At 40.4% G+C, this 24,542-nt stretch overlaps 1 protein-coding gene across 5 annotated transcripts in view; it reads left to right on the plus strand.

Annotated features, from left to right (window-relative positions):
- Positions 1–10,495: 10,495 nt before the first annotated feature.
- The window catches only part of ppp1r12a (protein phosphatase 1, regulatory subunit 12A), a 53,845-nt gene continuing 39,798 nt past the window's right edge, over positions 10,496–24,542 (plus strand). For all 5 annotated transcript variants that reach the window (XM_020613637.1, XM_020613640.1, XM_020613638.1 and 2 more), the window contains exon 1: positions 10,496–10,856. In XM_020613637.1, coding sequence (XP_020469293.1) covers positions 10,620–10,856 — 237 coding nt within the window. In that variant the 5' untranslated portion in view covers positions 10,496–10,619. The remainder of the gene's footprint in view (positions 10,857–24,542) is intronic.

Genomic DNA, 24,542 nt, shown 5'->3' on the forward strand with positions numbered 1-24,542 from the left:
AGTCAGAGCTGGGGTCTAGAACAATCTGGCAGCGTCGTTGTGGGAGGACGCTGCCTAAATAGAGGTGTAAACAGGTGCAAATAATAACGAAGCAGGTGAAACTAATGTGAGTGATGAAGAACGTAAAAAGACCGAAACTAAGGTGAAACAAAAACAGGAAGTAACGTCAAAATAAAAGCCGGACGGGAAGCAGCGGAACTGAATCATGACACCTGCGGCAGAATGTAAGTGGTTTGTTAGAGGGAATACCAACACAGGGTGGATTCTGATGCACAAAAGGTAGCAGATGGTGCCCACCTGATGACCCTGTAGACTTGTCTTCACTCCTACACCCACACAGAATTTGTATTAGTGTTGTATTAGTGATAACATAGTTATTGACTCACTGGGGTTGTTAGTAGTGTGTTCTTCTTTTGTTTGACAGTAGATCAGTGTCAGTGGTTGGACAACTGAGTGGACCCGGCTCTCCGAGCTCTCAGAGGTGACTGCCATTAAGAGCCAGCTGGGCCAGGCGCTGCTTAACCTGAGCGAATACAATGCTGAAGCTGTTTATCAAGCCACATATCTGCTCTTTGCCTGGGTGAGGATAGGGCTCAGGGATGCTTTGTGTAAAGGGCAGGTTAAGTCTGGAAAATGGTGTTGCTTAATGTGGGGCTCTGAAGGTTTATGACAACATGACCTGACAACCCCCTCTTGGGGTGAAATAATGGGTAAACATCATTTAACTCATATACTGAACTTGCATATGAATGTTCTCCATTTGTTTGGCACATTAAAATGTGTATTATTGACTGTATTGACCTTTTTTTTATTGTTTCACAAAACAGATGGCAAATAAACTATGGACAAACTAAGTTTTTCAAATTCAGTGAGTAAAATGTGTTGAGACCATGAGTGGTGTTGGAGGCACAACATGAACAAGTTCATTGGCTGATGATGAATCTTAGTCATGATACCTTAACTGCATTTTTGCTTCCTGAAAATAATTAGATATGTGTCCCAAAACACAATATTTATATGTGTCTAACTGTTTCACTTTATCAGTATAAGAAAGCTTGGAATTTTTTTTATAAAACTAAATTACTACACCTCATTGGAAGATTAACATTTTAATGCTCATTACTAAACTAACTGATTTGGTTAGAAAGGTTTTTTTTTTTTTTGGCAGCTTTGTCTAAGATATAGTGACCAGCATTCAAAACTCTGACTCTTGTTATGTTTCAGGTAATATAAAATGTTAATTCTAATTCTGTGACCTTATTAAGACTAATTGGGTTGTAATACACCATCAGATTTGGTTCAGGAAAACAAAATTATTTCATGCAGCTGACAACAAAAGCCCCATAATGTATTTCAGCAATGCTTATTGTTTATAGAGCAGGTTGAGGAGCTCAAGGCTGCACTTGAAACATTGCATTCATGGAACTGATCTGGCAGTCGAGCGGGGGCCAAACTTGCCAACATAACAGCCTTTAACTCACCATTTGTCTGTGCTGTCACACATGCGCCAGTACTTCCCCTCGATCAATCTCACTCGCTCACATGCACTTTGCTCACCCACACAATCTGCTGCATCACCCTCCTTCTTCTCTTGTTCCATCTCGCTCTTATTTCTCTCCATCTCGCCCTTTCTGTGGGAGTGTATTTGTGTGTGTGGGTCAACTCTGGTCAGGGTTCATGTATGAGGCAGTGAGGGGTGAGGATAGTGCCATTTGACATCAGCAGTGATACAGCCAAGAAGGGTCAGCACTACAGCAAAGCCTTCTTTATTTCTCGCTTTTAATCCTTCTCTTTTTTTCCCCTCCCCTCCTCTCTATTTCAATTCGATGAGCCCTGGAACACTGAGCTCCGAGCTACTGTGGCCCTTGACATCATCTGGGAATACAGTACTGAATATGATCATTGCCAGAAACTAGCATTCCCTTATTTCTCCTCCATATTCTGATTGCGCCTGCATGCATATTAAAATGTCAAAAAGGTGATACAGTGTGACCCTGACAACATAAGTGCATGTTATAACTTGTGGTCCATTTCTCTCATAAGTACACATGACAAATGATTGCCACGTCATGTCTTGTGCTTCACGTAGTTTCTCTCCGCTGTCGTAGAGTGCATTAGGACAGTTTGTTATATATTTTTGGTTTGTTTTGAAAGTATATTATATCTACATACTGTGTTCCCTGGTGTGTTTATAAGTCTGTGCTCAGTCACTTTGTGTTCCAAGCTCCCAGGGGGAGAGAAGACAGAGCTGGGAAGCTTTGATGGGAAAGTGGGCCAACACTCTCAGCCCTCCACTGGAGAGTGCCTTAAAAGGCCTGGAGAGATGATGTCGTGGACTCTTTCCTTTCCCCCCTTATGTGTTTTTTCCTCCCTTCTCCAGCAGTGGAGAAACCCGGCTGCAGGAGCAGAGCAGGCTTTGGCCAAACTCATCATGCACATCAGAGAAACACACAACAATGATGACTTCACTAAGCTGAAATACGGCTTCCATCCATCAAAAGCTGGAAAGGCTTGTTGTGAAAGATAGGATTTCCCAGATTGGGAGTTATTCTGACTTGTAGTCTACTCATTTTGTCTGCTTAGACTTTTTCAATTTTAGTTTTAGATTGTTCCTAACAATTGCAGAACTACAGCAAAGTTCCTTTTATTTGCAAAGCAGAAGCAGAAATGAAAAGGAAATGCAACACCTCAACTGCGACAAGAAGTGTGTTGTAAGTTCTGCTTGGCCAATAGTGAAACCTTTTTTATTTCGCTTGTTTTCACAAATGTCTGGTTAACATACTAAATTGTGGTAGCTCTGACAAATTAGAATGTTCTAAAAACATGAAATAGCAAATGTCTTCACACGCACATGCAGGTCTTTCTGTTTCAGCTAGTCTGGTTAAATTTCCCATCACCACCTTTGTAATGGAGTCAAGAACCATTTCATGTACATAATACATGTAAGGCCAAAACCCAGTGCTCCCTTCACACACAGTCATCTTGGAGCCTTTGCAAAGTTTATTCCTAGGTGAGCTACCAGCGCCTGGGGTAGGATGCATCAGGCTCTTTCCTCATGAGGCTCCAATCTATGAGCCATCTGCTGTTATCTTGAGAATGTTCTCCACACACTATATGGACATATATGTACCAGTGCTTTGACATCTTTGCTATTTTTAGCACCAGCCTGCTGTTAGAGGTTGTTATGATGATGTCAGGCAGGCTTTCAAAATAAATCTGGTTGTTTATCTTGGGCTACGTTTCCTACCTGCTTTTCATGTTGTCTGTTCATGTTTATTCATCTGTCAAGACTTTTTGTGCTGATTCAGTGTAGAGACCTGAATGTACACCTCAATGTGTGGTGTTTCTCAAAGTATGATCAACAGTAAAAAAAAAAACGGAGTCTAATCTATTTGTTAATGTTATTTCTGGCTTCTTTGTGAAAAAAATTCCAGACAAGTGATGACAGAAGTGATTATATTTAATGTAAATATATGAAGAGAAAAAGTCTGACAGAGCCAGGCCAGCTGTTTGTCGTCTTTATGCTAGGCTAAGCTATGCTAGCCAGCTGCTGACACCTGCTTTGAATGAGATTACATCTACTTCGAAGAGTATGAATGATTTATTCACTTTGCCTGTTTCTGAAAATTTCATGCCCGCCAAAAAATCTATAGCTGAGGTGTCAACTTGCAAAAACACATATCGCTTTGATGATGCTTTACTGGTAAGTCTGTATAGTATAAATCCAGTCGGACAAACGGCCTTGCTCTGAACCTGCATTAGCTTCTTCTGAGCAGTAATTGATTGCCACAGTATGTGAGGTGAAGCAATAAATTCTTGGCATCCTTTTTCCTGCACACATAGTATGCTGCAGAAGTTAGTGCAGATGATATTGTAAGATGGCTGCATAAAGGGTAATATGTGGGTGGCTTTGCTGCAAGAGGGAGAGTAACACATCTATTTTTAAACTGCAGCTTAAGGGCTTCCTTCATGAAGCATGTGGATGCACCTTAACTGTGCATCATTTTTGTAAAATAGGGAAAAGTTAAAGCCCAACTCATTTTGAAGTAACTGAGGCCTGTGATAAACTTGATTTCCTTGATTTAACTATGGGAAAACAGATCTCCATGAGTTTTAGAATGCCCTCTACATATGTAATTCATGTATCGAAATATATGGATTCCTGGATCCAGGAATCAAGACTTAGACTGAAACAGGCTGAACATGATTGATGATGTTCTTGGGAAACTTTGTATCCTTTGTAACTTGCTCTAGATTTTAGGATTACCAAGGTTGTGCGAGACAAGCACAGTTAGGAAACAAGATATATTATACTTGTTAATTGAAACATGAATCTGCCCACATGTGAAGCGAAGTGCCTTGAAGCTCTGTCCATGACAAATGAGATGGTCTGTGACCTTTGACCTCAGAGAATGCACCCACTGGGCTTGCGCCCCTGATCATCCACTGGGTTGAGTTAACTTCATAATGTGTAAGTGGTATTTAAACTTGATAGGGCCAAGGCTTTAAAGACTAGACATGGCTCTAATTTTTCACTTGTGGTTTTTTCATCAAGGTGAATGGAAATAATGAGGGTGGAGGGTTTGAATAGCTACATCAAGAACTCTAAAACAGGAGAACCAAGGCCTTAAATAATCTCATAGATAAACAGTGTCAGTGGAAGAATGGAAGTATCCTCTGTGGCTTTTGTGGAAATCATATTGAGGAACCTCTGATCCTACATTAATTAAATTTGTCTTTTAGTACACTGACCAAAAGGACCTGTCAAAAAACTTGTGGCAGCATTCATAAAGGGAACAAATATTTTCACACAAAGGTTCTTTAATATATTAATTAACTTTCTTAAAACCTAAAGCTAATATAGTCAATATTTTTACATTAATTTAGGATCAAAAGAACTGTATGTGAGTCAATCTTATGAACTACTAACTATAAAGGCTATCGCTTTGGAAGATATCCAGCCAGTTCAACCAGTGATAAGCTCTGGCACAGAATGAGGATTGAGGAGTGATTTTGTCCTTTATACCTTATGTTGGAATTACATGAAGAGGTACCGGCAGGAGGAACAAATACGGTCACTAGTAACTCTTAAAGTGTACATATAGGAATATAGGGACCGTTTAAAGACAGGCTGGAAACATTTTTTTACTTATTCTTTAATACAGTTCCTTTCTGATCATTTGTGATATTATTTCTTCACACTCTTGGTAATAAGACATTAAACATCATCATCTTCATATGGCTGCAACATGATAATAATTTGATAGCAAAAGTTAATCATCTTTTTTCCATGGCTTGCTTGGCTAGAATGATTCACTGAAGCTTTTAGCACAGCCTTAACCGCAGCTCCAGATTTTGGCCTATTATTAGCCTCTTTTCTCCAGGAAACAAGGTCACTCAAATAGCCTTGTCTTATTAGGCTGTCACCACTGATTTGTCCTTAAAGAGGCATGCATCTCAGATTTAAAAGTGGGTGCATCATTTTTGCACACCTGACATGATATCGCTGTACATTTCAATTGAGTTAGCACAGTCATGCATCCATTGTTATCATACCAGCATGATGGCCTGGGATTGAAAAAGTAGAATCAAGTGATGCTCCAGCTGTACAGCCCCTGCTGAGTGAAAGCGACTGCCCTGTTTCTGTCAAATGTTAGAGCTCAGCTGTCGTCTGGGAGTAGATCACCTCACGAACACTCCCCAATCCTCCGCTATCCTCCCTGCCATACTCTGCACTGGGTGCTTTTGTTGAGCTATCTCCTCATGGTAGCACAGGCTGCAGATTATTTTGTCGGAGTAGCCTTTTTGAGAGGCCTTCAACAAGTTTTGCTTCTGTCAAATGCGACATACTTCCTGTGACAGCATGAAGAAGATGCAACACCTGACCAAAAATGCACATATTATGTTTATGCATTAATAACTAAGACTTGTATATGAAGTGCTGTGGCAAGGCTTAACATATTAGGTTCAAATAATGAATTGACCCAAGTGGCTTTAGAATGCACACAGTTACAGGCGTCCACAGCTGAGAAGAAGGCCACAGCGTGTGGCTGCCCAGATCAGATCGGGTTGCTGTTATTATTCGTCGTGATGAGAATGGTCGAACACAGTTTGCCCCTCTTCTTTGTTCCACCTGTCATTTTCTCAACTGTCACTCTGCCAGTTGGTTTCTGTTCCTCCGATTCATTACCTGACACACGATTGGCCTTAGACAGAGTTGGACTTCACATTTCTCTCTGCCCTAAATGCTTTGACAGTTGAATCTCCTGGTGACCTTGGACCTAAAGTTCTATACACAGCTAACATGCAGTCAAATGGAGGTCCGTTCAGAGTTTGAGCCCAGTCCAGCACTCAGTGTTACCTTGGGGCTGTTGCTTCATGGATAAACCCTTCTAGGAAGAATTTTTAGTACTTGGCTTTACACTGTTGACCTGTTAACGCTCACTTGAGATCACAGACCAAGGCAAGCTTTACAATCCACCAGTGGCTAATTGACAGGAGTCTGATGGACTGAGCCAGCACTATCAGACTATTTCTCAACATCACTTTTTAGAAATCCTCTGATAACATCAAAGCATAACTATTTCTATCGGCTCGATAGCGCTGCTGTCTGGACCTGCAGGTTGGGAGAGGAGATGAGTGTGTCAGTGTCACAGGCGCCAACAACAGGCACTGGGTGACATGGGAGCACGAGCGCAGGATGTCTGGCTTCTCTCAGATGGGACTGAGTTGTCCACACATCAGCAGTCACCCCTCTGTGAGTACTGCTTGTCTAGGTCACCTACATTGACCTGCTGGTGGACATGACTGGATAAAGTTACTGTATGGGCAATGAAATTGAAGTATTCTTCCAGTCTGATCTCATTAATGTGGGTTTATAGTTGATTGGTTAATCTTTACTTAAACATGGAGACACGTTGAGATCAGGAGCCCAGTGAACAATTTACATAATAATAAATAACACATATGACTACATAAACAAATTACATCTACATACAGCCCTCTTTCACTTCACCAGTGGTGTTTTCACAACACTTGACTTGCACACCTCATCTGCTTTGAAAAACCACACCAGAGAACAGTCCCTTCAAAACGCTCAATTAAAGCAGTAAACATCAGCTTCCCCTCAACAACCAGTCAGTAGGTGCTGAGGGCACCGACAGCAATGTCACGCCTATAATGACATGACTTTGAGATCTGTGATTTCTCTTCTGTACATCTCAGCGGCTAAAGACAAACTGTGAGAGCACACTGTTGTAATTTTGTGGTATAGATACACTTGAGTCACTCCTGGGGCCTTTATCCTCTCAAGGAGCAACAACAACCAGTTATCAGAGATCAAAGTGAAGGATAATGAAAGAAATAAGTTTGTCATGACACATATGCTGCAGGGACTGCCTGTCAGAGGTGATGCTGACAAATGATTTTTCTCTAGTGGTGTATAATTTCCTGCTACATCTGACATCGCATCAGTTATAACTAACATTGAAATTGTCCTCTGGCATCATAACCACACTTTTTGGAACCTGGTAAATGGTCTTATACTTGTATAGGACAGAGCACTTACTTGTACTGAAGCACACTCAAAGTGGTTTCAATACTATTTGCTCATTCACACTTTGATATGTGGACTGGTGAAGCTGGAAATCGGCCCACTCTACCTCCTGAACCACAGCACCTGTTTTTGAATTGATTGCATTTAATTTATACTATAGTGAATCAGTAAAGGTCTTAGGCTGACAGTACTGAGATGAATGTACTACTAATGTACTAGTACTAAGGGGATAAGGCAGGATGCATAAACAGGATGCTTTACTCACGTCCAAGATGTTTGTTATAGTGTTAAGTGGAGTATGCAGATATTCAGTGAAGAGTTTCCATGGTCTCAGTGCAGCAAATGTCCCATCTTACGTAACTATGTTGTTGACATTGTAGATATTATGCAAACTGTAGGGTTAAAACAGAAATTGAAAAGTCTGTAGCATTACATATTCAAAACCTGGTGTTGAAATGTCAGAAAAAATAAAAAAAACTTAATATGAAACAACCTTTTGAAACTAGGCACAGCTTCTTGATGTTTGTGCTGCAAGTACTAACACAGTGTCTAAAGCTCACTAGTGGATTACACAGAGGCTCAGAGACATACACACACTCATACACACACTACACTCTCATTACAGTCAGAGCTGGATGTGGCCCACATGGCTCACTTTGTGCTGCCAGTCACCCTAAGTTCGGCCTTCCCCGCCGAACATCAGCTTATGCATCACTTTAGTCCAAGCTCTTCTGATATCAGCACATTGAAGCCTCTGACCAGCAACTTCCTGACACTGATGCAGTTGGTGTTCCACCACTCCTATGACTCAGTAGAACCACAGTGATTTCCCAAAACAATTCTTTAACATTAAGGATAAACATCAGCTGAGCTGCTTGTCCTCTCTGTGTCGTAAGCTCTGTGTGCTGGTTCTTAATCACATCTCATTTGCTGCATTTGCAGGCATTAAATTATTTAAATCTGTCTACATTCAGTATCAGAGACAGGAAGAATGGTTCTGAAATGAATAAATAGGGGTAGCTTGACTTTACACAGTGGCTCATGGTCACATTTATCAGTGTTTTGGATCATGATTCTACTTGAACAGCTTGTTATTCAGGATGTCAACTTTAGGTTCAGTAGGTGAGTGGTATGAAATCAAGCACAAGCAGCATTGTTTTCTTTCATATGTCTTCAAACATAAAAATAACATCATCATCTGTAATGACACCTTAATGTGAAAAAATTGGCTGCATGCTTCATAACCAGAACTTGCATATGAAAGGGTAATAGTGCACCCCCCTCCCTGCTGAGTACACATAGGTGTGTGCCAACACTAACACATTTTGATGCCAAAATAAAAACACTTTATGCCTGGCCACCCTGTTTTCACTCCAGGTGGAGCTGGACCACCCTGGTGCTTGAGACACTTCAAGTGTTACCCATCAAATCATTGCAAGTACTTTGTGGTAAGACAGATTTTATTTTCCCTAAGCATTGCTTCCTTAGGGAAATGATAATAATAATAATTCTTTTGGAATGGAAACTGTCTATGTTACATGTGTCATGCAGTAGTTGCAGTGGTCATTCAATCTTTTGTGTTCATGTGTCAAAGGAAAGGAGGGATTCATCTGAAATGAAAACTTGTTCAATTAGCATAACTAAATGCCATTTACTGAAATGAAAAAAAAAAACCCTCTTTGAAAAATATTAATACACTACCAAACAAAGAACAATGGGTATATCATGGTCAGGAAATTTGTTTGAATGAGAAATGCATCTTAACTAAAAACCCAATGTGACACAGTGTTTTCACAGTCCTACAGGAATTACATGGCTTTATTGAAATTAAAAAACATTGCATAGTTGATAATATGATAATATTATTATATTTATATATTATTGATAATATAATACTTTGGAGGTTAAAACTGTTTGGAAAAACACAAATCAATTTTTTTTTATTTTATTTTCTTCTATTTTTGGTGTAAATTTGATAAATGGAGATCTGGAAACATTTCAGTGCCTGATCTCTTTCTTAACTCCTGTAAAATTTTATAATGATCACCATAACAACAACAAATATTCCTATGCTTTTCAGCAGTATACGGCATAAATGCCCCTGGTAGTAAAGTGTTTATGAAGTGTACAAAACTAGCATTAGTAAATTCCACAGGTTTCAGTATTTCACTGAATTTAAATGTTCTTAATCAACTGTTTGACTGTTTCTCAGCCTGACCAAAAAATATCAATACAAATTTCAACATCTCCTGAATCTTACATAACTGAACTATCTCCATCCCGAATGAGCAGCTCCTATTGCTGAGAAAGACCCAAGCTATAGTTAAATGCTTTGGAAAGAACAAGTAAACTGTATCCTGTGTTGAGATTTTGTGAAGCCATTTATATTTCGTTTAATATCCTATACTGTTCTTATAAATAACCTACTGGTTACGACTTGTTGCAGTAATATCACAGAAGCCTAAATGAAAGCCTATACAAAATAAAATAGAGCATAAATGGCACAAATACTTGATTTGATTTGATTTGATTTATTCTTTCAAGCATGTAAAACAGTTGATATGACAACACATATAATTTTACACACAATCCAATATCAATTTGCTTATACCTAGTACATGCTTGAATGGAGTAGGAAGAAGTCAGACTTATCCAGTCCTACCCCATGACATCATCTTACCATCATTGGTTTGCAAGCAGTAAATGATTCACTTCTACACACACACATATTATTAGCTACTGTATGTTGCTGTGCTTCTCTCTGAATACGTCTGAGCTAGCTATCTGTTGTGTAGTCTAGTATTTTCAAGTACTCTGTTTTATTTAGTCTGTAAGGGATTACCCTGCTCACTCTCTCCTCATTATCTGCTGATGATGACGTTATACTGCAGCTGTTGAGTTCCGGCTCTCGCGAGGTTATGGAAAACAATCCACACGCCCTCTCTCTCTTCGTCCCCCCTCCTCCCCAGCCCTCCCTTCCCACGCCCCAGTGCGCTGTGGGATAGTGGCACTATAAAGTATATCCTCTCGCGGAGAAAGATAAGAACCCCGAGACAGGACGGGGATGAAGATGGCGGACGCCAAGCAGAAGAGGAATGAGCAGTTAAAGCGATGGCTAGGCTCGGAAACGGACCAGGAGCCTCCTATACTTAAAAAGAAGAAGACGAAGGTGAAGTTCGATGATGGCGCCGTGTTTCTGGCCGCCTGCTCAAGCGGCGATACCGAAGAGGTGCTGCGAATGCTTGACCGGGGCGCTGACATCAACTACGCCAATGTAGACGGTCTCACCGCCCTTCACCAGGTTTGTGTGAGGTGTTAACGTCATTCATTGGTATTGCCAGCACCATTACAGACAAAAATCGGTTTGCTGCTAGCAACTGCTTATCCTGAAACACCTGTCAAATGGAAGCCATTCTCATCCCGTTGTTTACCTACCTAGCACACCCGTCCCTTTCGACGCAGAGTTGAGATAATGGGTTTCTCTGAGTTTGGTTATGGATTATTCAGATCCAAAACAGTACTAACGGTGCATGTAACTTTGAGAGCACAATTCACACCAAGCAAAGTTGAAAGCTTAGCTTTCAAGACTAAGGTTTCCACAATAAACTAGCCCTAGCCAATATCTACACCCCGGGGTTGCAGTCTAATTGCCGTACTACTGAATTTTAGATTGTAACGCTAACTCCAGGTCATTTATGTTCTAAATTACATTCAGGCCAAAGAATCACCAATGCTTCTAATGGTTTAGAGATGGTGTTGCTAACGCGTTTGTTGTGCTATGTTTGAGTCATGCTAAGAAGCTGTAGTGAACGTTGTCATTGATTAAGACACTCTGCCCAGGCAATATAATTCCACAGCGATGTCTACAACATGGCTAGTAGTAAAAGTCGTTTTGTTGATAAACCGCAACCGTGGCTACTCTGGAGAGGAATCGGAAGCTAGCTAGCCTTAGCTAGTTACAACGTCATTCAGTTACAGGCTTAAGTTATACTTGCAAGGCCTTAACTGTATACCACATGCACATACTAGTTACATTATTGCTAGCAATGTTTGGCACACTACTTGAAATTGGATAACTTTGTTAACAGCGGTGAATGGTTGTAGTGCAGTATGGGTCAAGCGAATGTCCTGTATGCTAACGCTCTATTAGCACGCGATGCTAGTTTTCATTAGCTATTTTGGATGTTCGGCTAAGGTTAATTCATTCGTTAGCTAGCTTCAAAAACGACGTCAACGAACCATTGGTCTCCAAATTTGACGTTTTGTGATGTTGTGTGTTTGGTTTTAACCATGAACGTGTGTGACCAAAATACTTTGCTGTTTGGATTAAATGTCAGCATCGCTAAGTTCACTATTTGCTCCCTAACCACGGTAGCTAACTACATTTACTAGCCTCTGTACTTGGAAAGCTAAATAATGAAAATGGCAGTCCGTCTTTAGTGTTTAACGTCAGGTGCTACCTTCTGTGTGAGGCTTCTTGAAACTAAACACAGCAAGTATGATGTCATTAGCTTAGTTTCATAAAACATCAGTCCAGTCATTGAATAGTTATGGTAAGTTACATAACTTGCAGATGCATAAAGTCCTGATATAATCCATTTGGATTCGGGGATACAGTAGATCCGCGTTAAAATTTATATTGCTTGACTTTGGCTGTGGAAGTACTTAATTGTACTTGACTACATTTGTATAGCGTGCACTTTTGTGCTCCAGAAGTGACCTCATAATGCTACCATGTACTGTTAAGCAAATACTACCCAGAAGATGTGTGTATATATATATATATGAGATAAATAGGATTATTATTATTGCATCTAGTGAGGTTTCTTATAAAGGTAATAAGATAAATAAGATTATTATTATTGCATCCAGTGAGGTTTCTTATAAAGGTAATAAGATTGCGTTAACGCTGTTAGCTGTTTTACATCAATATCAGAATTTAGTTTTTAGTACTACATGGAATTGTTGTATTTGTTAGGTAGTAACACTCAACATTAGAAAATTCCCTACATTTGTACCCAGGACATTACAGTCATGTCTATCGTCCTAGATTCATGTACCTTGTGCTGAAGAAATCAAACTCGTAGTTATCACTGGTATAAACAAGCATTTACACAGTTTCATTTGTTACATTAAAAGTGTTAGATAACAAACATACCGTGTTTCGATTTTAATCTAAGACTTTGACAGAAGATATCTTACATTAAGTGTTGAATGTTACCATAGATCTCCAGCAGTGTTACCTCATTACCAGTCTTGGTGTGCTTGAGTACCACTATGTGCACCATCTTGCTACACAGGTTTGTTGTCCAAGACTTTGTTACACCCACTGACCTGAAGTTTTTAAAAGCAGGTTTTCTGAGATAGGTCATTTGTTTTATCCCTAGATAATTAATTTAGCCCCGTCTCTGTTTATTAATGGTGTTGCTAAATCAACCATTCTTTGTGCTTAGTCTGCTACAATTAAATTTGGAATTAGCATGGCCCCCTGTGCAAACTCATTGGGTGGAAACGTTGCCTTTTTTTGGACTGATGTCCGGGGATGAGCTAGAGTGAGGAAAGAATTTGCACTGCCGCTTTCCAGACCTAACCATCTCGGGAGACGAGAAGCTGCTGTGAATGTCTGTGTGTGTTTTGTAGGCCAGCATGTGATCCCTGGGTTTTGGGTTCTTATAAAGGATTTCAAGAATGCTAATCCCAGAATTGCAGGTCAAGCTGATGTTCATTTCCTCAGATGAGATGAACAGTCAGAGCCACCTGATGTCTTTCTGGATGATGTGCTTCTTCTGTTGATTTTAACAAAGTCCAGAGTGTACCATGATATCATTGTGTGAGACCAACACATTTGTGCAGGTGACTTCTATAGTTGAAAATTTTTTTTTTCTTTTTGGTGCAGTAAACTGCAGTTCCCTATTCTGTTGAGTGACTGACCCCTGGCTTTGTTGTGAAGAGTGTCATGTTGTTACACAAGGGCTCACCCCTCACTGGATGCAGCAGTAACTGTCCCTTCATTGGTGACTGGTGCAGAGTTATAAATACGACCGCCACAAGTTCTCCTAAATGGGTTTCAGGAGATGCTAACTTTGGATATGACTCAGAGTCTGTAGCTCTGCTTTGTAGTGCAACTCTGGCATAATCTCACATTTATTCAAGAGGTTGTCTCTGTGTGAGTCACAGGCCTGTCACTTTAAAAATGACTTGTTGCAGACAGACCTGTAAACTTGTTCTGTTGTGGTGGTGTCTCTGCGATGTGGTTCACAGTGAAGATCATAACCAGACCAATTTTGATATAGGCAAGAACACCAGAGTGAAAATTGGGATTTTATACAGCCTTTGTAGTTTCAAAATCATGTTTACATTTTATGAGGTGAGTGATTGAGACAGATTGGTTCACCCAAACACAGATTGCTTGGATTCAGGTGGGCTGGAGAGAAGATGCACAAGTGAATGAGGGCTCCAGTAGACAAGTGGAGATTCCAGATCCTGTCGGCTAAACTCATCTCAGAGGGTGGCATTCTGAGTCCTGTCGTCCTGGCCCGTGCATTCCTCACATGGCAGTCGCTGGAAACCATGGCAAAGAGAGAGCACAGCAGACATTCCTCAGCTGTCACCTAAACCCCTCCCCTGTAGGCATTCTCTCTCTGGCTTGCCTCTCCCCATACAATGCCAAAGCCCAGCTGACTGTTGCCCACTGAGCTTCATCAAGGCAGTTAGTGTTGAGGTAACCAGGGCTTGTCACTTCATACAGGAATTCCACACTGACCTTTGTCTCCAGTATTCATGGTTTTGCTATACAGCTCTGCATCACGTCAGGTTGTGTATTATAATGCCTGTGCTCTGTTGGCAATACACACCCACATTATAGCGCTGAAGTCTGTGAACACTATTGCACTGTCTCCATGACAGTGACTCAGTGAAGGTTGCTAGTCACTTGTGTTGGTGGATTTTCATGTACAGAGTGGGAGTTGCATAACAGACTGAATAGAGAGACAGTCTTTGGCAGTGCTCACAGTTTGAAATGAGAATCAACTTCGAGTCTGTGTAATGGAACAATTACAGAGCATGTGGTAGGAGATGGAGAGGTGGCTGTTTCTCTTCATCAGTCATATGAACACATTACATAATTGCTGTGGATCTCACTACAGCCCCAGCTGTGCATGAGGCTTGCATTTGTGAGAGGAGCAAAAAAAAAAAGATGTGACATGTACCTGTCCTGCTGACACAGACCTGAGAGAGAGAAAATCCCTCCATTTCATGTGAAGAGGCTCCTTGGTTTAGATGGGCTTGTGTACATTACATTGCATTGCAGGTCTTCCTTGATGCGCTCACCTGTTCCATTAGCCTGCAGGTTAGTGACTTGCACAGAAAGATTTAGCCCACATAAAATCTCTTTGTTGATGATCTGCCTGCTTAATAATGCCCAGATCTGATGACTCTTAGATAAAGGCTATCTAGGATTACATATTTTGAGGGTAAGTAATGCACAATGCTGTTGTCAGTTTTTCAGCAGCTTTGGAGTTTGTAGGCGTGCACAGAATCTGGCATAAAAGCTTTAGGAAAATGGAGCTTAGATAAGCAAGGCAGTGCTGTTTTTACATATAGGTTTAATTAAAAACCATACTCGTATTTAATACATTAATGCAAAGTTTTTGTTCTTTTGATTGCTAGCAAAATCTGTTACTTTCAAATTGCTTTAAGAGTGAGGTGGATGCTCTTTTCAGTAAATTGAAGAAATTTTTCTGATTGCACATCTGTTCTAGAGTTAAGAGACTAATCACAATTTAATTTGACTGTATTCTTATTTATCCAATTGTAGCTTTTACTCAGATTTGATGAATGGTCAGTTTCTCATACAGTGTTGCTGTCATGAGGGTACAGGAAAGGAAATTATTAACGACATGAAACAAAACAGGCCTTGAAGTAGTAAACTCTAACCTGTTGAATTCAAATAAACGGTGGGAGCAACATTAGGAATGCATGGAAGAACTTGTGTCTGGATCAATTTGGATTAAAGCCAATGCATGGCACAATATTTTGACAGTGCAGTTAGATTAAGGGATTTCTTTAAAAAATAAAATCAATTAGCAGCTGGTTTCTTTGCAGTGGCTGACTAAAGGTGTTAAACTGTATATTCAACTTGCACAGCGGGTGTCAATGGGTGACATGTTTGGAATCAGTAGTAGCTGTACTGTAGATAGGAGATAACTTCTTATATAGAAATATAGGTCACCCAGTGCGATGCTGAATTCTAGCCTGCAGTGATTCATTGCAGCATTGTTGTAACCTTGGCATGCTTGATGACTGACAGCATTAATTTTAGAATTGGAGCCCAGGAACATGTATATTTTGCCTGTGTATAATTGGCAGGTCTTTCCTTGTTGTGCTGTTTCATTCAAGCTTGCTACCAACCCCATAATCAGCAGCAGGAAGTTCCTGTGGTGGTTGCACACCAATGCTATGCAACATGACAGGTCATCTGCTGATTGTGACACATTGTATGGCTTTGACAACAGACTGCTGTTGTGTAAGCTAAATGGGTTGAAAGGGTTGGTCTGTACTGTACCCAAATTGAAAAGTATAGTTGATTTGTTGAGGGGTTGATTTTTAAAAAATGTCCCATGCAAGCTTTATTACCCATTGAGACCTTTTGTGTAAAAACACTTGGTAAAGGATCCTGCAAGGTGCCTTTACAAATTGTCCAATACTTAATTTTCTGACTGCCGCCACTTTTCCAAGTTGTGGATAGTATTGCGCTGCTCTGAAATGTTTGTGGGGTGACCTCAGTGTGTGTGTGTGTGTGTGGCTTTCGTTCCCCCCCCCACCCTGTGGCACATTTTGTGTTCTACCTGAGCGGGGTCTTCTTGAAGTCATCCTGCTGTTTGTTTGGTGGCAGTTGTGTCTCACACGGAGTATTTTTATGAGCTGTTTTTGAACTGACAACACCTGGATGGAGAGACTGTGAATTCCTTTTTGTCTTACAGAGCAGTTAGTACAATTAAGGCAGAGAGAGCATGTCCATTTGTTGTCTGTGAAAGGGTGAGGTTACATTCTTTCCGTTTATTTCAAAATAGCTGCATCTTTAGCTGATGAAATGAAGGATAGGCATGAACACAGTGATTGGTTTATTACACACTAGACAGTTTAGGCTTTGTGTTATTGTTAAGCTTGGCGATGCAGACCCTGATTTCCTTATGTTTTTAGATGGGGAAGCTGTTGCTTCCACCTGTCACAGAACTTAATAGAACAACCTTGCCACATCACCTAGCTGTAAAATCCGGATTTCATCTTGTAGCTTGCTGTCATGTCCGCTGGGAGTGAGTATTTTTGAAAATACGTCATGAAATGATCATTCACTTGCTAATTTGACAGTGCACAGACTTCTAGGAAAAATAAAATGTACTTAATCCACCATCTGGTTTATATCACCAGTAAAAATAGTATTATACCAATATAAGTGCTTTTATCGACTGATAGTATAATATATTGCTGCATTTCAAAATGTAATGCTGTTTTGTGACTGGTATTGGTTTTTGTTAACATTGATTCATTAGTGATATGAGATTGAACGCTGTCCCATTAGTGTTTTTGTGACTAAGCACGTGCAAGTGATACTCTTCTTGCAGATAAGTAGCAGTGTCAGTAAGTGGGTCTGGACCTTGACAGCCTGAGCGCTTTGGCTTTTGATTCAGATGGACTTGCATAAGTATGGCCTCTGTGTTTTGTTCTCATGCCGTAACTGTTTCTCATGTTTTAAATAATCCTTTAAAACCTTGTTGAATGCTACATGTCCTGCACTGGACAATGATGCAACTGAAAAACTGGTGAAGGAAGATGAGTAGGCCTTTTCATATGTTAGCATCTCCTGCCAGTGCTATACTAAATATTGTCAAAAATGGCAAATATGATCAGTTCTGGTGAGAACTTTTTTACATGATGCTTTTTAAGTGAAAGAACGGTATCAACAAATTCTGCTTAGTGATAGAACATAATGCTAAAGAGTTATTGAGTGATTTTTCTAAATAAAATGGTGAAATTTAAGTCATTACTGTCATGTTTTATAAAAGTCAGGTCACTGACTCAATCAATCTCAAATGTTACAGTTAAATGAATAATTAAATAACCAAACCCACTTAAGCTGCTTCATAGACAACAGTTCATTACAATTCTGTGTCAGAACCCAGTCACTACAATCCCAGGGCATGAGCACATGTTGTATAGTGATTCATATTAACTGACAGTTCACAAAGTTGGTGCATGTTTGTAAATCAGCTGCATGTGTTGCATATTTTTAAGTAGCTGATATCGATTATTAGTCAGTAATGTGGCTCATCACCAACAAACAAGGAACTTCCTCAACATTTGTATCCAAGTACCCTTCTGTCTTAATCGGTTTGTTTGAAGGACAGTAAACATGGATGCCCTTGTGCTGTACATGTTCGGGTCCAGAACTTGGGGAGTAGTAAGGGGTATAGCTCCTCTTTCCATACTGAGGTGGTGACCATAGGAGGGATCAGGGTGTTGGAGATTTCAGGCCAGAGAGGAACAGGAAGGGGCTGTTTATTTTTCTCATTTCCTCTTTGAGGCTTTACTAGTGAGCCTGCTTTGTCCACTCGTCTGCTTTTATCACTGACGTTGGCCTAGCAGAGACATATGTACATACATGTAAGTACACAGCTATCTGCACTGTTGTGCCTAATAATGTCTGAAACCATCCTCAGTTTTTATTTGTACATGTGGCATGGCGAATCGTGGTAGTTATTTATTTATTTATTTATTTATTTATTTATTAATTAATTAATTATAAAATGTTGTGCATCAGTTTCACATTTAAAGATGACTGACTAAAGTGCAGATGACTCAGTGTTGTGTCAGTATGCCATCGCTTTGCTGTTGCTGAATTTAACTTCCCTCCTCCATAGTCTTGCAGCAAACTGCAGATTTGTCAAAGCAGATAAAATGAAAAGCAAGTAAAAGTCACAATATTGACACTTTCCAATCTAATGCTCATAACCAGGTTTATTATGCTTGTTTGCTTGTGGGTAGGTCAGTATAGTTCTGCTTTAAATTACACTGAACTCAGCAGATTTTATCCCCTCAAAACTGTGGAATTGGTCTTGGTTTTTGTGTGGCAGTGTACTAGCAATTCAGCGTGCACTGTGATGCTGTGTTAACTGTAGTGGTGATCTATATCTGTGCTGGTAATGGGTATAAATTTGTTGAATACCTGCAGGGCAGACTCTTGCATCCATATTGTCCCTGTAACCTCATGGTTCAGACCTTGTTGGGGTGAGAGGTGACCTAGTGCCTGTATGCTGGGGGAAGAGGGGAGGGAGTGTACTGTGGACCATGCTCAATGCCTCTCCAGTAGACTATTGGTGGCTGCTGACTGAGCCATCTACTGTCCTCTGTAGAGGAGCCTCCACATAAAGCTTCTACTGTATGAAAATATCAACAGATGCTGTATTCTGCCATCTGTCCCTGGCTATCTAACCTCTCTGCCTCTCCCCCCCACCCCCACTGTGCCCCCTCTTACCTTTGGATCCCTCACATGGAAGCAAACATGGCTCTCCAGTGAGGCTCTTGTTTTGGCTGCTGAGTGAAAGCCTAAGTGAAACGTACAGTTGCAGTGTGGCCGGCATTTCCCCCCGCTTCCTCAATCCCGGTCTTCGTTTTCCATGGGAATCCCAGGGCCATATATGGTTGTCCTCAGTAGCAGCAGCCTGAGCACTGAAGGCAAAGGCTGTGTGTGTAGTCTGGTTACGGCTTCTAAGAGGGCTCATCTAGTGGAAGGGCCCAGCTGGTCGCCCTGCAGTACTCTAACCTCCCCCTCATACCCTCTGGCCTCCTGAACCCTGCCAGTAGCACAGGAGCTGTGAGCTCTTTGTTTTAGGTGTAAACACACACAGATGTACACGACCTTACAGAAAGAACACTCACTCCCTATAAATGCAGTTTTACTGATCATTATGTAATCACTCTTTTGCATGTCTGGCTTATTGTTTTTGCAACTTCACTTATACTTGTCACTGATCTCTCTCTTAGTCTGGGTTGATCTGTCTAATACACACCGCACTCATACTTGCATGCAGGCAGTAAGAAGGAATTCCTTTTGTGGAAGTGGCTGCGCGCCTCTAAGCTGATGACGTAGTCCATGAGGAGTGGCCAGGGTGCTGATGCCTGAAGCCCCAAGGCTAGGAGTATTACTTATCTGGGAATTTCTCCACTGGTATGCTAGTCCAGGGCCTTGCAGCTTACTGGCTAGGTGGCTGCAGAGAGAAGTTGTGTTACTAGAGGGGGAGGGAGAGATGTAAAGTGAGTGAGAGGCCAGTCAGTTCTGAGCTGCAGAAAAAACAGCTTTTCTGTCTATACTGTTGCTGTGAGGGGGAGAAAACAAGCAAACAAAAAAAAAGTCCTGTGTTAAGTTTTATTGCGGACGCACTAATTCTGAAAGCCAGCAAGACATTCTCTTCATTTAGTACATGCCGAGTTTGGGATACCTTATACTATAATACCTAGGTAATGTTCTGGCTGACAGATACTAGATACTTTAAGCCATTATCCATGTCACCACAGAAATTACAGCTGTTTCACTCCCCCCAAATCTCACAGAGAGGAAAACTGAAGTGGCCTTACTGAAAGCACTTTGATTGTGAGGGTTTTTTATTTAAGTTTAATTTGTTTTCTTAGTGAGAAGGGGAGTGATAGGACCCCTGTTCTGGACACACGGTGTTTATTAAAGTGCACCAAGTATCTTGTGGTTGTGTAGGTGCTTTGATCCCAGCCAAAGTCCTGATCACAGTCGAAGTGAGAGTGACTTAGGCCTTTTGTGGTTTGGGGGTTTCAACAGCTGTTCCAGAGCTAAAGAGCTGTTGTAGTTTTTCATGTAGTGTCTGTAGCATAAACCATTCTCTGAGTAGTTTTCACTATTCACAGTATTTTCTTCAGTAGAAAGCTTAGTTGTCCCTTTGAAAGCTGACAGTGAATCTGCACATTGTTGCTGAAAAGAATTGCCCCTGTTCAGTTGAGAATGACGTTATTCAATACACAAACAGAACTGTATTCACCACCATTGGCAAATAAAGGCTACACCTAAACAAAACGCACTAGGGAAAAGAGTTTAAAAAAAAAAAAGGGTAAAAATATTTTTTTTATTTGAAGGTGATCTAACCCTATTGTGGATGACATGACAGAAATAGACAGTATATCAATGTTAATCATGTTTAGGGCAACACTTACAAATGTACATGTTACATCTTCAGCTGATGAACTGTGACGATTTGATTGTTGAAGACTTGTTACCTATAATGCGGCTCCAGAAAAATGACTAGAGGATGTTATGTGTGCTAAGATTTTACAGTGCCAGATGCATTATTGTCAAATATGCACTTATGTCAGCAAATGAAAAGGAACCTTAGATTATGTATCCGCTTGTTAAGTGTGACACAACTTCTGGGTCAAAGCCCCTCTAGACCCAAATGATGGAGCCTGTAACCCTGTACACTTTTTTTTTTAGCAAGACGTCACAGAGGGGGGAAAAAAAAGCTAATTGTATTTAGATTCAAATATAGTAGTGTTGTCATATACATGTGTGTCAAGTTATATGAGTAACAAGTATTTAATAGTTCCCACATTTTGCTGTTACTTTCAGCTGTGTAAAATGTATCAGTGAATAGTGTTTACAATTGTGAAGAGGAGGAGAAGAACCACAGTTTGCACCTGGTAACAAAACGTTACATCACTACTTAACAAGCGGACTGAATACTGTAGAGGGCAACATAGTTGATCCAATGTAAACTGAACCAACAGCTTAAATGTAATGCCTTGGCAATGTAGACACTCTGATGCAGGATATTATTGGTGTATTTTAAGGATAGATGCTGACCAGTTTGTAGTTGCTTAGTATGTTTGCGGTCATTAATGTGATTCCTTTAGTTCAAACCCAGATTCTGAAATAGACGTGACTGACTAGTCGATATGCTGTCATGATGAATCATATTTTACTGATACCATTTCTGTGCATTGGCATTTTACATGCATAAGGTACTTTGCAGTAGCACAGTTCATTGACTTGATGAGCATCAGAGTCAGTTCCTCTCTTTTAGTCTGTGGTGCTGACTGATGGTTCTCATGGCATCTCTTAGAAAGGCACACTGTTGTTACCATGGACATGCACCATAGACACTGGCATTGAATGTGCAATAGCTGCTGGCATTCCCTGGCATGCCCAGTAATAAAAAAAAGTGCAGGAGCTACAACAGTAGCTTTCTGCGTGGTACTTGAATTGGCCATCTCAGGGTGCTGCTAAAGGAAGTCAAGGAGGGGCGGGGTCTTCAAGTGTCTCCTTGATGTGGAGTGGTGCTAAATTAAGCTTGGAGCCCTCTGCACAATGGCCCACTAGATAATAAACCTTCCCTTTTTATTCACACAGAGTAGCTCTTGCTCTACTATAGCAGGAGGAATATTGTGCTTTCAGTGTGTTGTCTGGTGTGTCAGACTTGTTTGTCTTCACAATTTGCACTTGTCTTCTCTGCTTACGGGTTTAGATGTTTCAGTTCCTCTTAACATAGAATGAAGCTCATGACCTCTTTTAGTGCGATGGAAGTTTGTGAAAAGTGCACACACAAAAACTAATGGCTTTTAAATTTTTTTAAAGCGTGATACCACGTTCTTGCTGTTGTGGTTTTATCAATAAATCCTTTAGGTCCCCATCTTAATGTATTTAACACATTTATTGAATAACGTTTTTTTTTTTAAAGACGTTACTACATGTTCTTCCATAAATTTTATCTTGCTCTGTAATGCCAAAAAGTTTTTTTTAATGAATGTATTGTCATCCTAGCCTATTCATTGTAATAATGTAAAGATGTTATGCTAGCAAGGAAGTAACTGTGCTCTGTATTCTGAAAATATGATTTGAACCGTCACTGAACAGCTAAATACCACCGCAGTAGGTCTTGTTTCATCTTGTGTGTTTTGAATAACCTATTATCACTTGTAGTGGTTTTTGTGCTCAGCCTTTTATGTAATATAAGGTCATGAGAATTGCTCCAAAAACAGTTAAGTCATTCCTGCAAGATATTAAAAAAATAAAGATGGCACCTCAGGATGTTCCTTTCAATGTTAGTGTTTTTGATGTTGTGCTTATTTGTGTTGCCTTCAGGGGCTATTGAACCAACCCCTCCGTGCTTTAAAATTAAGACTCTTCTCTATTTATTTATGTTTCTTACAAAAGCTTGACAAGGACCGAACCCATGTCCTCTTCTTGGCTTTGTTGTCATGACAACAGCCGACCTCTTTTCTTGTTTGCACGTCATAGGCGCATTTTTGGGTCCAGTCTGAGAATGTCTTAGCCTATCTCGTTTGCAATGCTGGTAGTGAGTAGAATTTATTCCTCTTTATATTATTTCTGAATTAGACTGGTGCATATGATGGACACTGTACTATTTCAGTCCTAACCTTCTCCATATATATATCCCTGCTGGTTTGGGAACTGTTGATGGTGCCTGTAACCAGGTGTAGTTAATGAGTGTATGAAGCTACCTTAGGAGCTTCTCTGTCTTAGAATGTTGTGGACCAAGTGTAACTGTACAGTTTTTGAATCCCTGTCTGTAAAAGTCAACATGGACAACACTGAAAGGATTGTTGCTGATATCCCACTATTTATCTAGCAAGGTTCAGCCTGATGACAGTACACCTGAAGCTAATATTTGCCTGTGCAACAGTATATTTTCCAGCCACTATGTGTATTTCTTGAGTCATGTTTCCTTTGGGTGCCCCACATTAACTTTGGCTGACTATGGTGTCTCCCTTGTCCTCTTTCGTATGTGCCACATGAGGCCAATTCTTTCTTCACAAATACAGGGCCACCTTCGGGTGAGGTATGTCTGATGTTTAATTCAATGTGCTCCTCTTGAAGTGCACCAGCTCATAAACACAAAAGACACATTTTGTGCTTTAGAGCTAATATTACTTGGTGATGGAAAAGGCCCTGTTGTCCTGTGTGGTAAAATAAGATGCAAAGTGGTGTGTCACAACCTACAGGAACAAATGGGCCCTGTCAAGGACTTTGACTAGATCATTTGTGCAGTATAAACATGAAATTGTCAAGTTTGTCTCACACTGACCGCATTTCAGACTCTTCAGCTCCAATTTCGAGTTGAAGATAAGTGATTTTTCAGGGCTTTTCTTGCACTGAGGCACATCCCACAGAGCTTAATGGATAGAACAGAGCTGTTTTCAGAAACTGACCACATAATGTACATTAAACTTGACCAACCAAATAGATCATCCTGTCCATTGATTAGGTTAGTGCTTGATTTTATGTTACATCAGCTTCTCAGAAACCATCTTTTCCTTTAGAGAACCTTTCATCTGACAAAGCAGCAAAGACTCATCATGATAAGATACATCAAGTGATTTCTAACATGCTTTGGCCATGCAGTGTTCAGCTAGTTAGTATTTCTTTTTCTCAGATACACTCTCTGGCCAGTTTGTTAGATACACCTGTACAATTGTATGCAATTCAATGAAACACCTCTGCCTTAACATCTGTTTCTGAAGCGAGAATGTTTCAGTTTCTGGTGAAATTGTCAAATGTATGAATTCAAGTGTGTTTATTATTGAGGTCATAGTTAAAAGTGGTATTGTACTGGACTACATTATATTCAGAGGTGTTTCTAATATTCTGACCGGCTTGTATGTAGTGGGGGAGGAGAAAAAGACACTTCTAAATATGTGTAGGATACACACTGTTACTGAGGATGAGTTGAAATGATGCATGAGCATATAGAGCAGACCTTACTGTCAGTGAGAGGATTCATGCACAGCCTGCAACAAATGTGCACCGTGTCATAATGCACATACGAAATCAACCAGAATTATTTTCAGAAACCAATATTTATCAAATGTCATCATAGACTCTCATGTCTTTCTAATGTAAGCACCCAGCTAGGCCACTGTGTAGTAGAAATCACATTTTTAGCTTAGG

This window comes from Monopterus albus, unplaced genomic scaffold (genome assembly GCF_001952655.1).
Source record: "Monopterus albus unplaced genomic scaffold, M_albus_1.0 scaffold136.1, whole genome shotgun sequence".
Taxonomy (NCBI): Eukaryota; Metazoa; Chordata; class Actinopteri; order Synbranchiformes; family Synbranchidae; genus Monopterus; species Monopterus albus.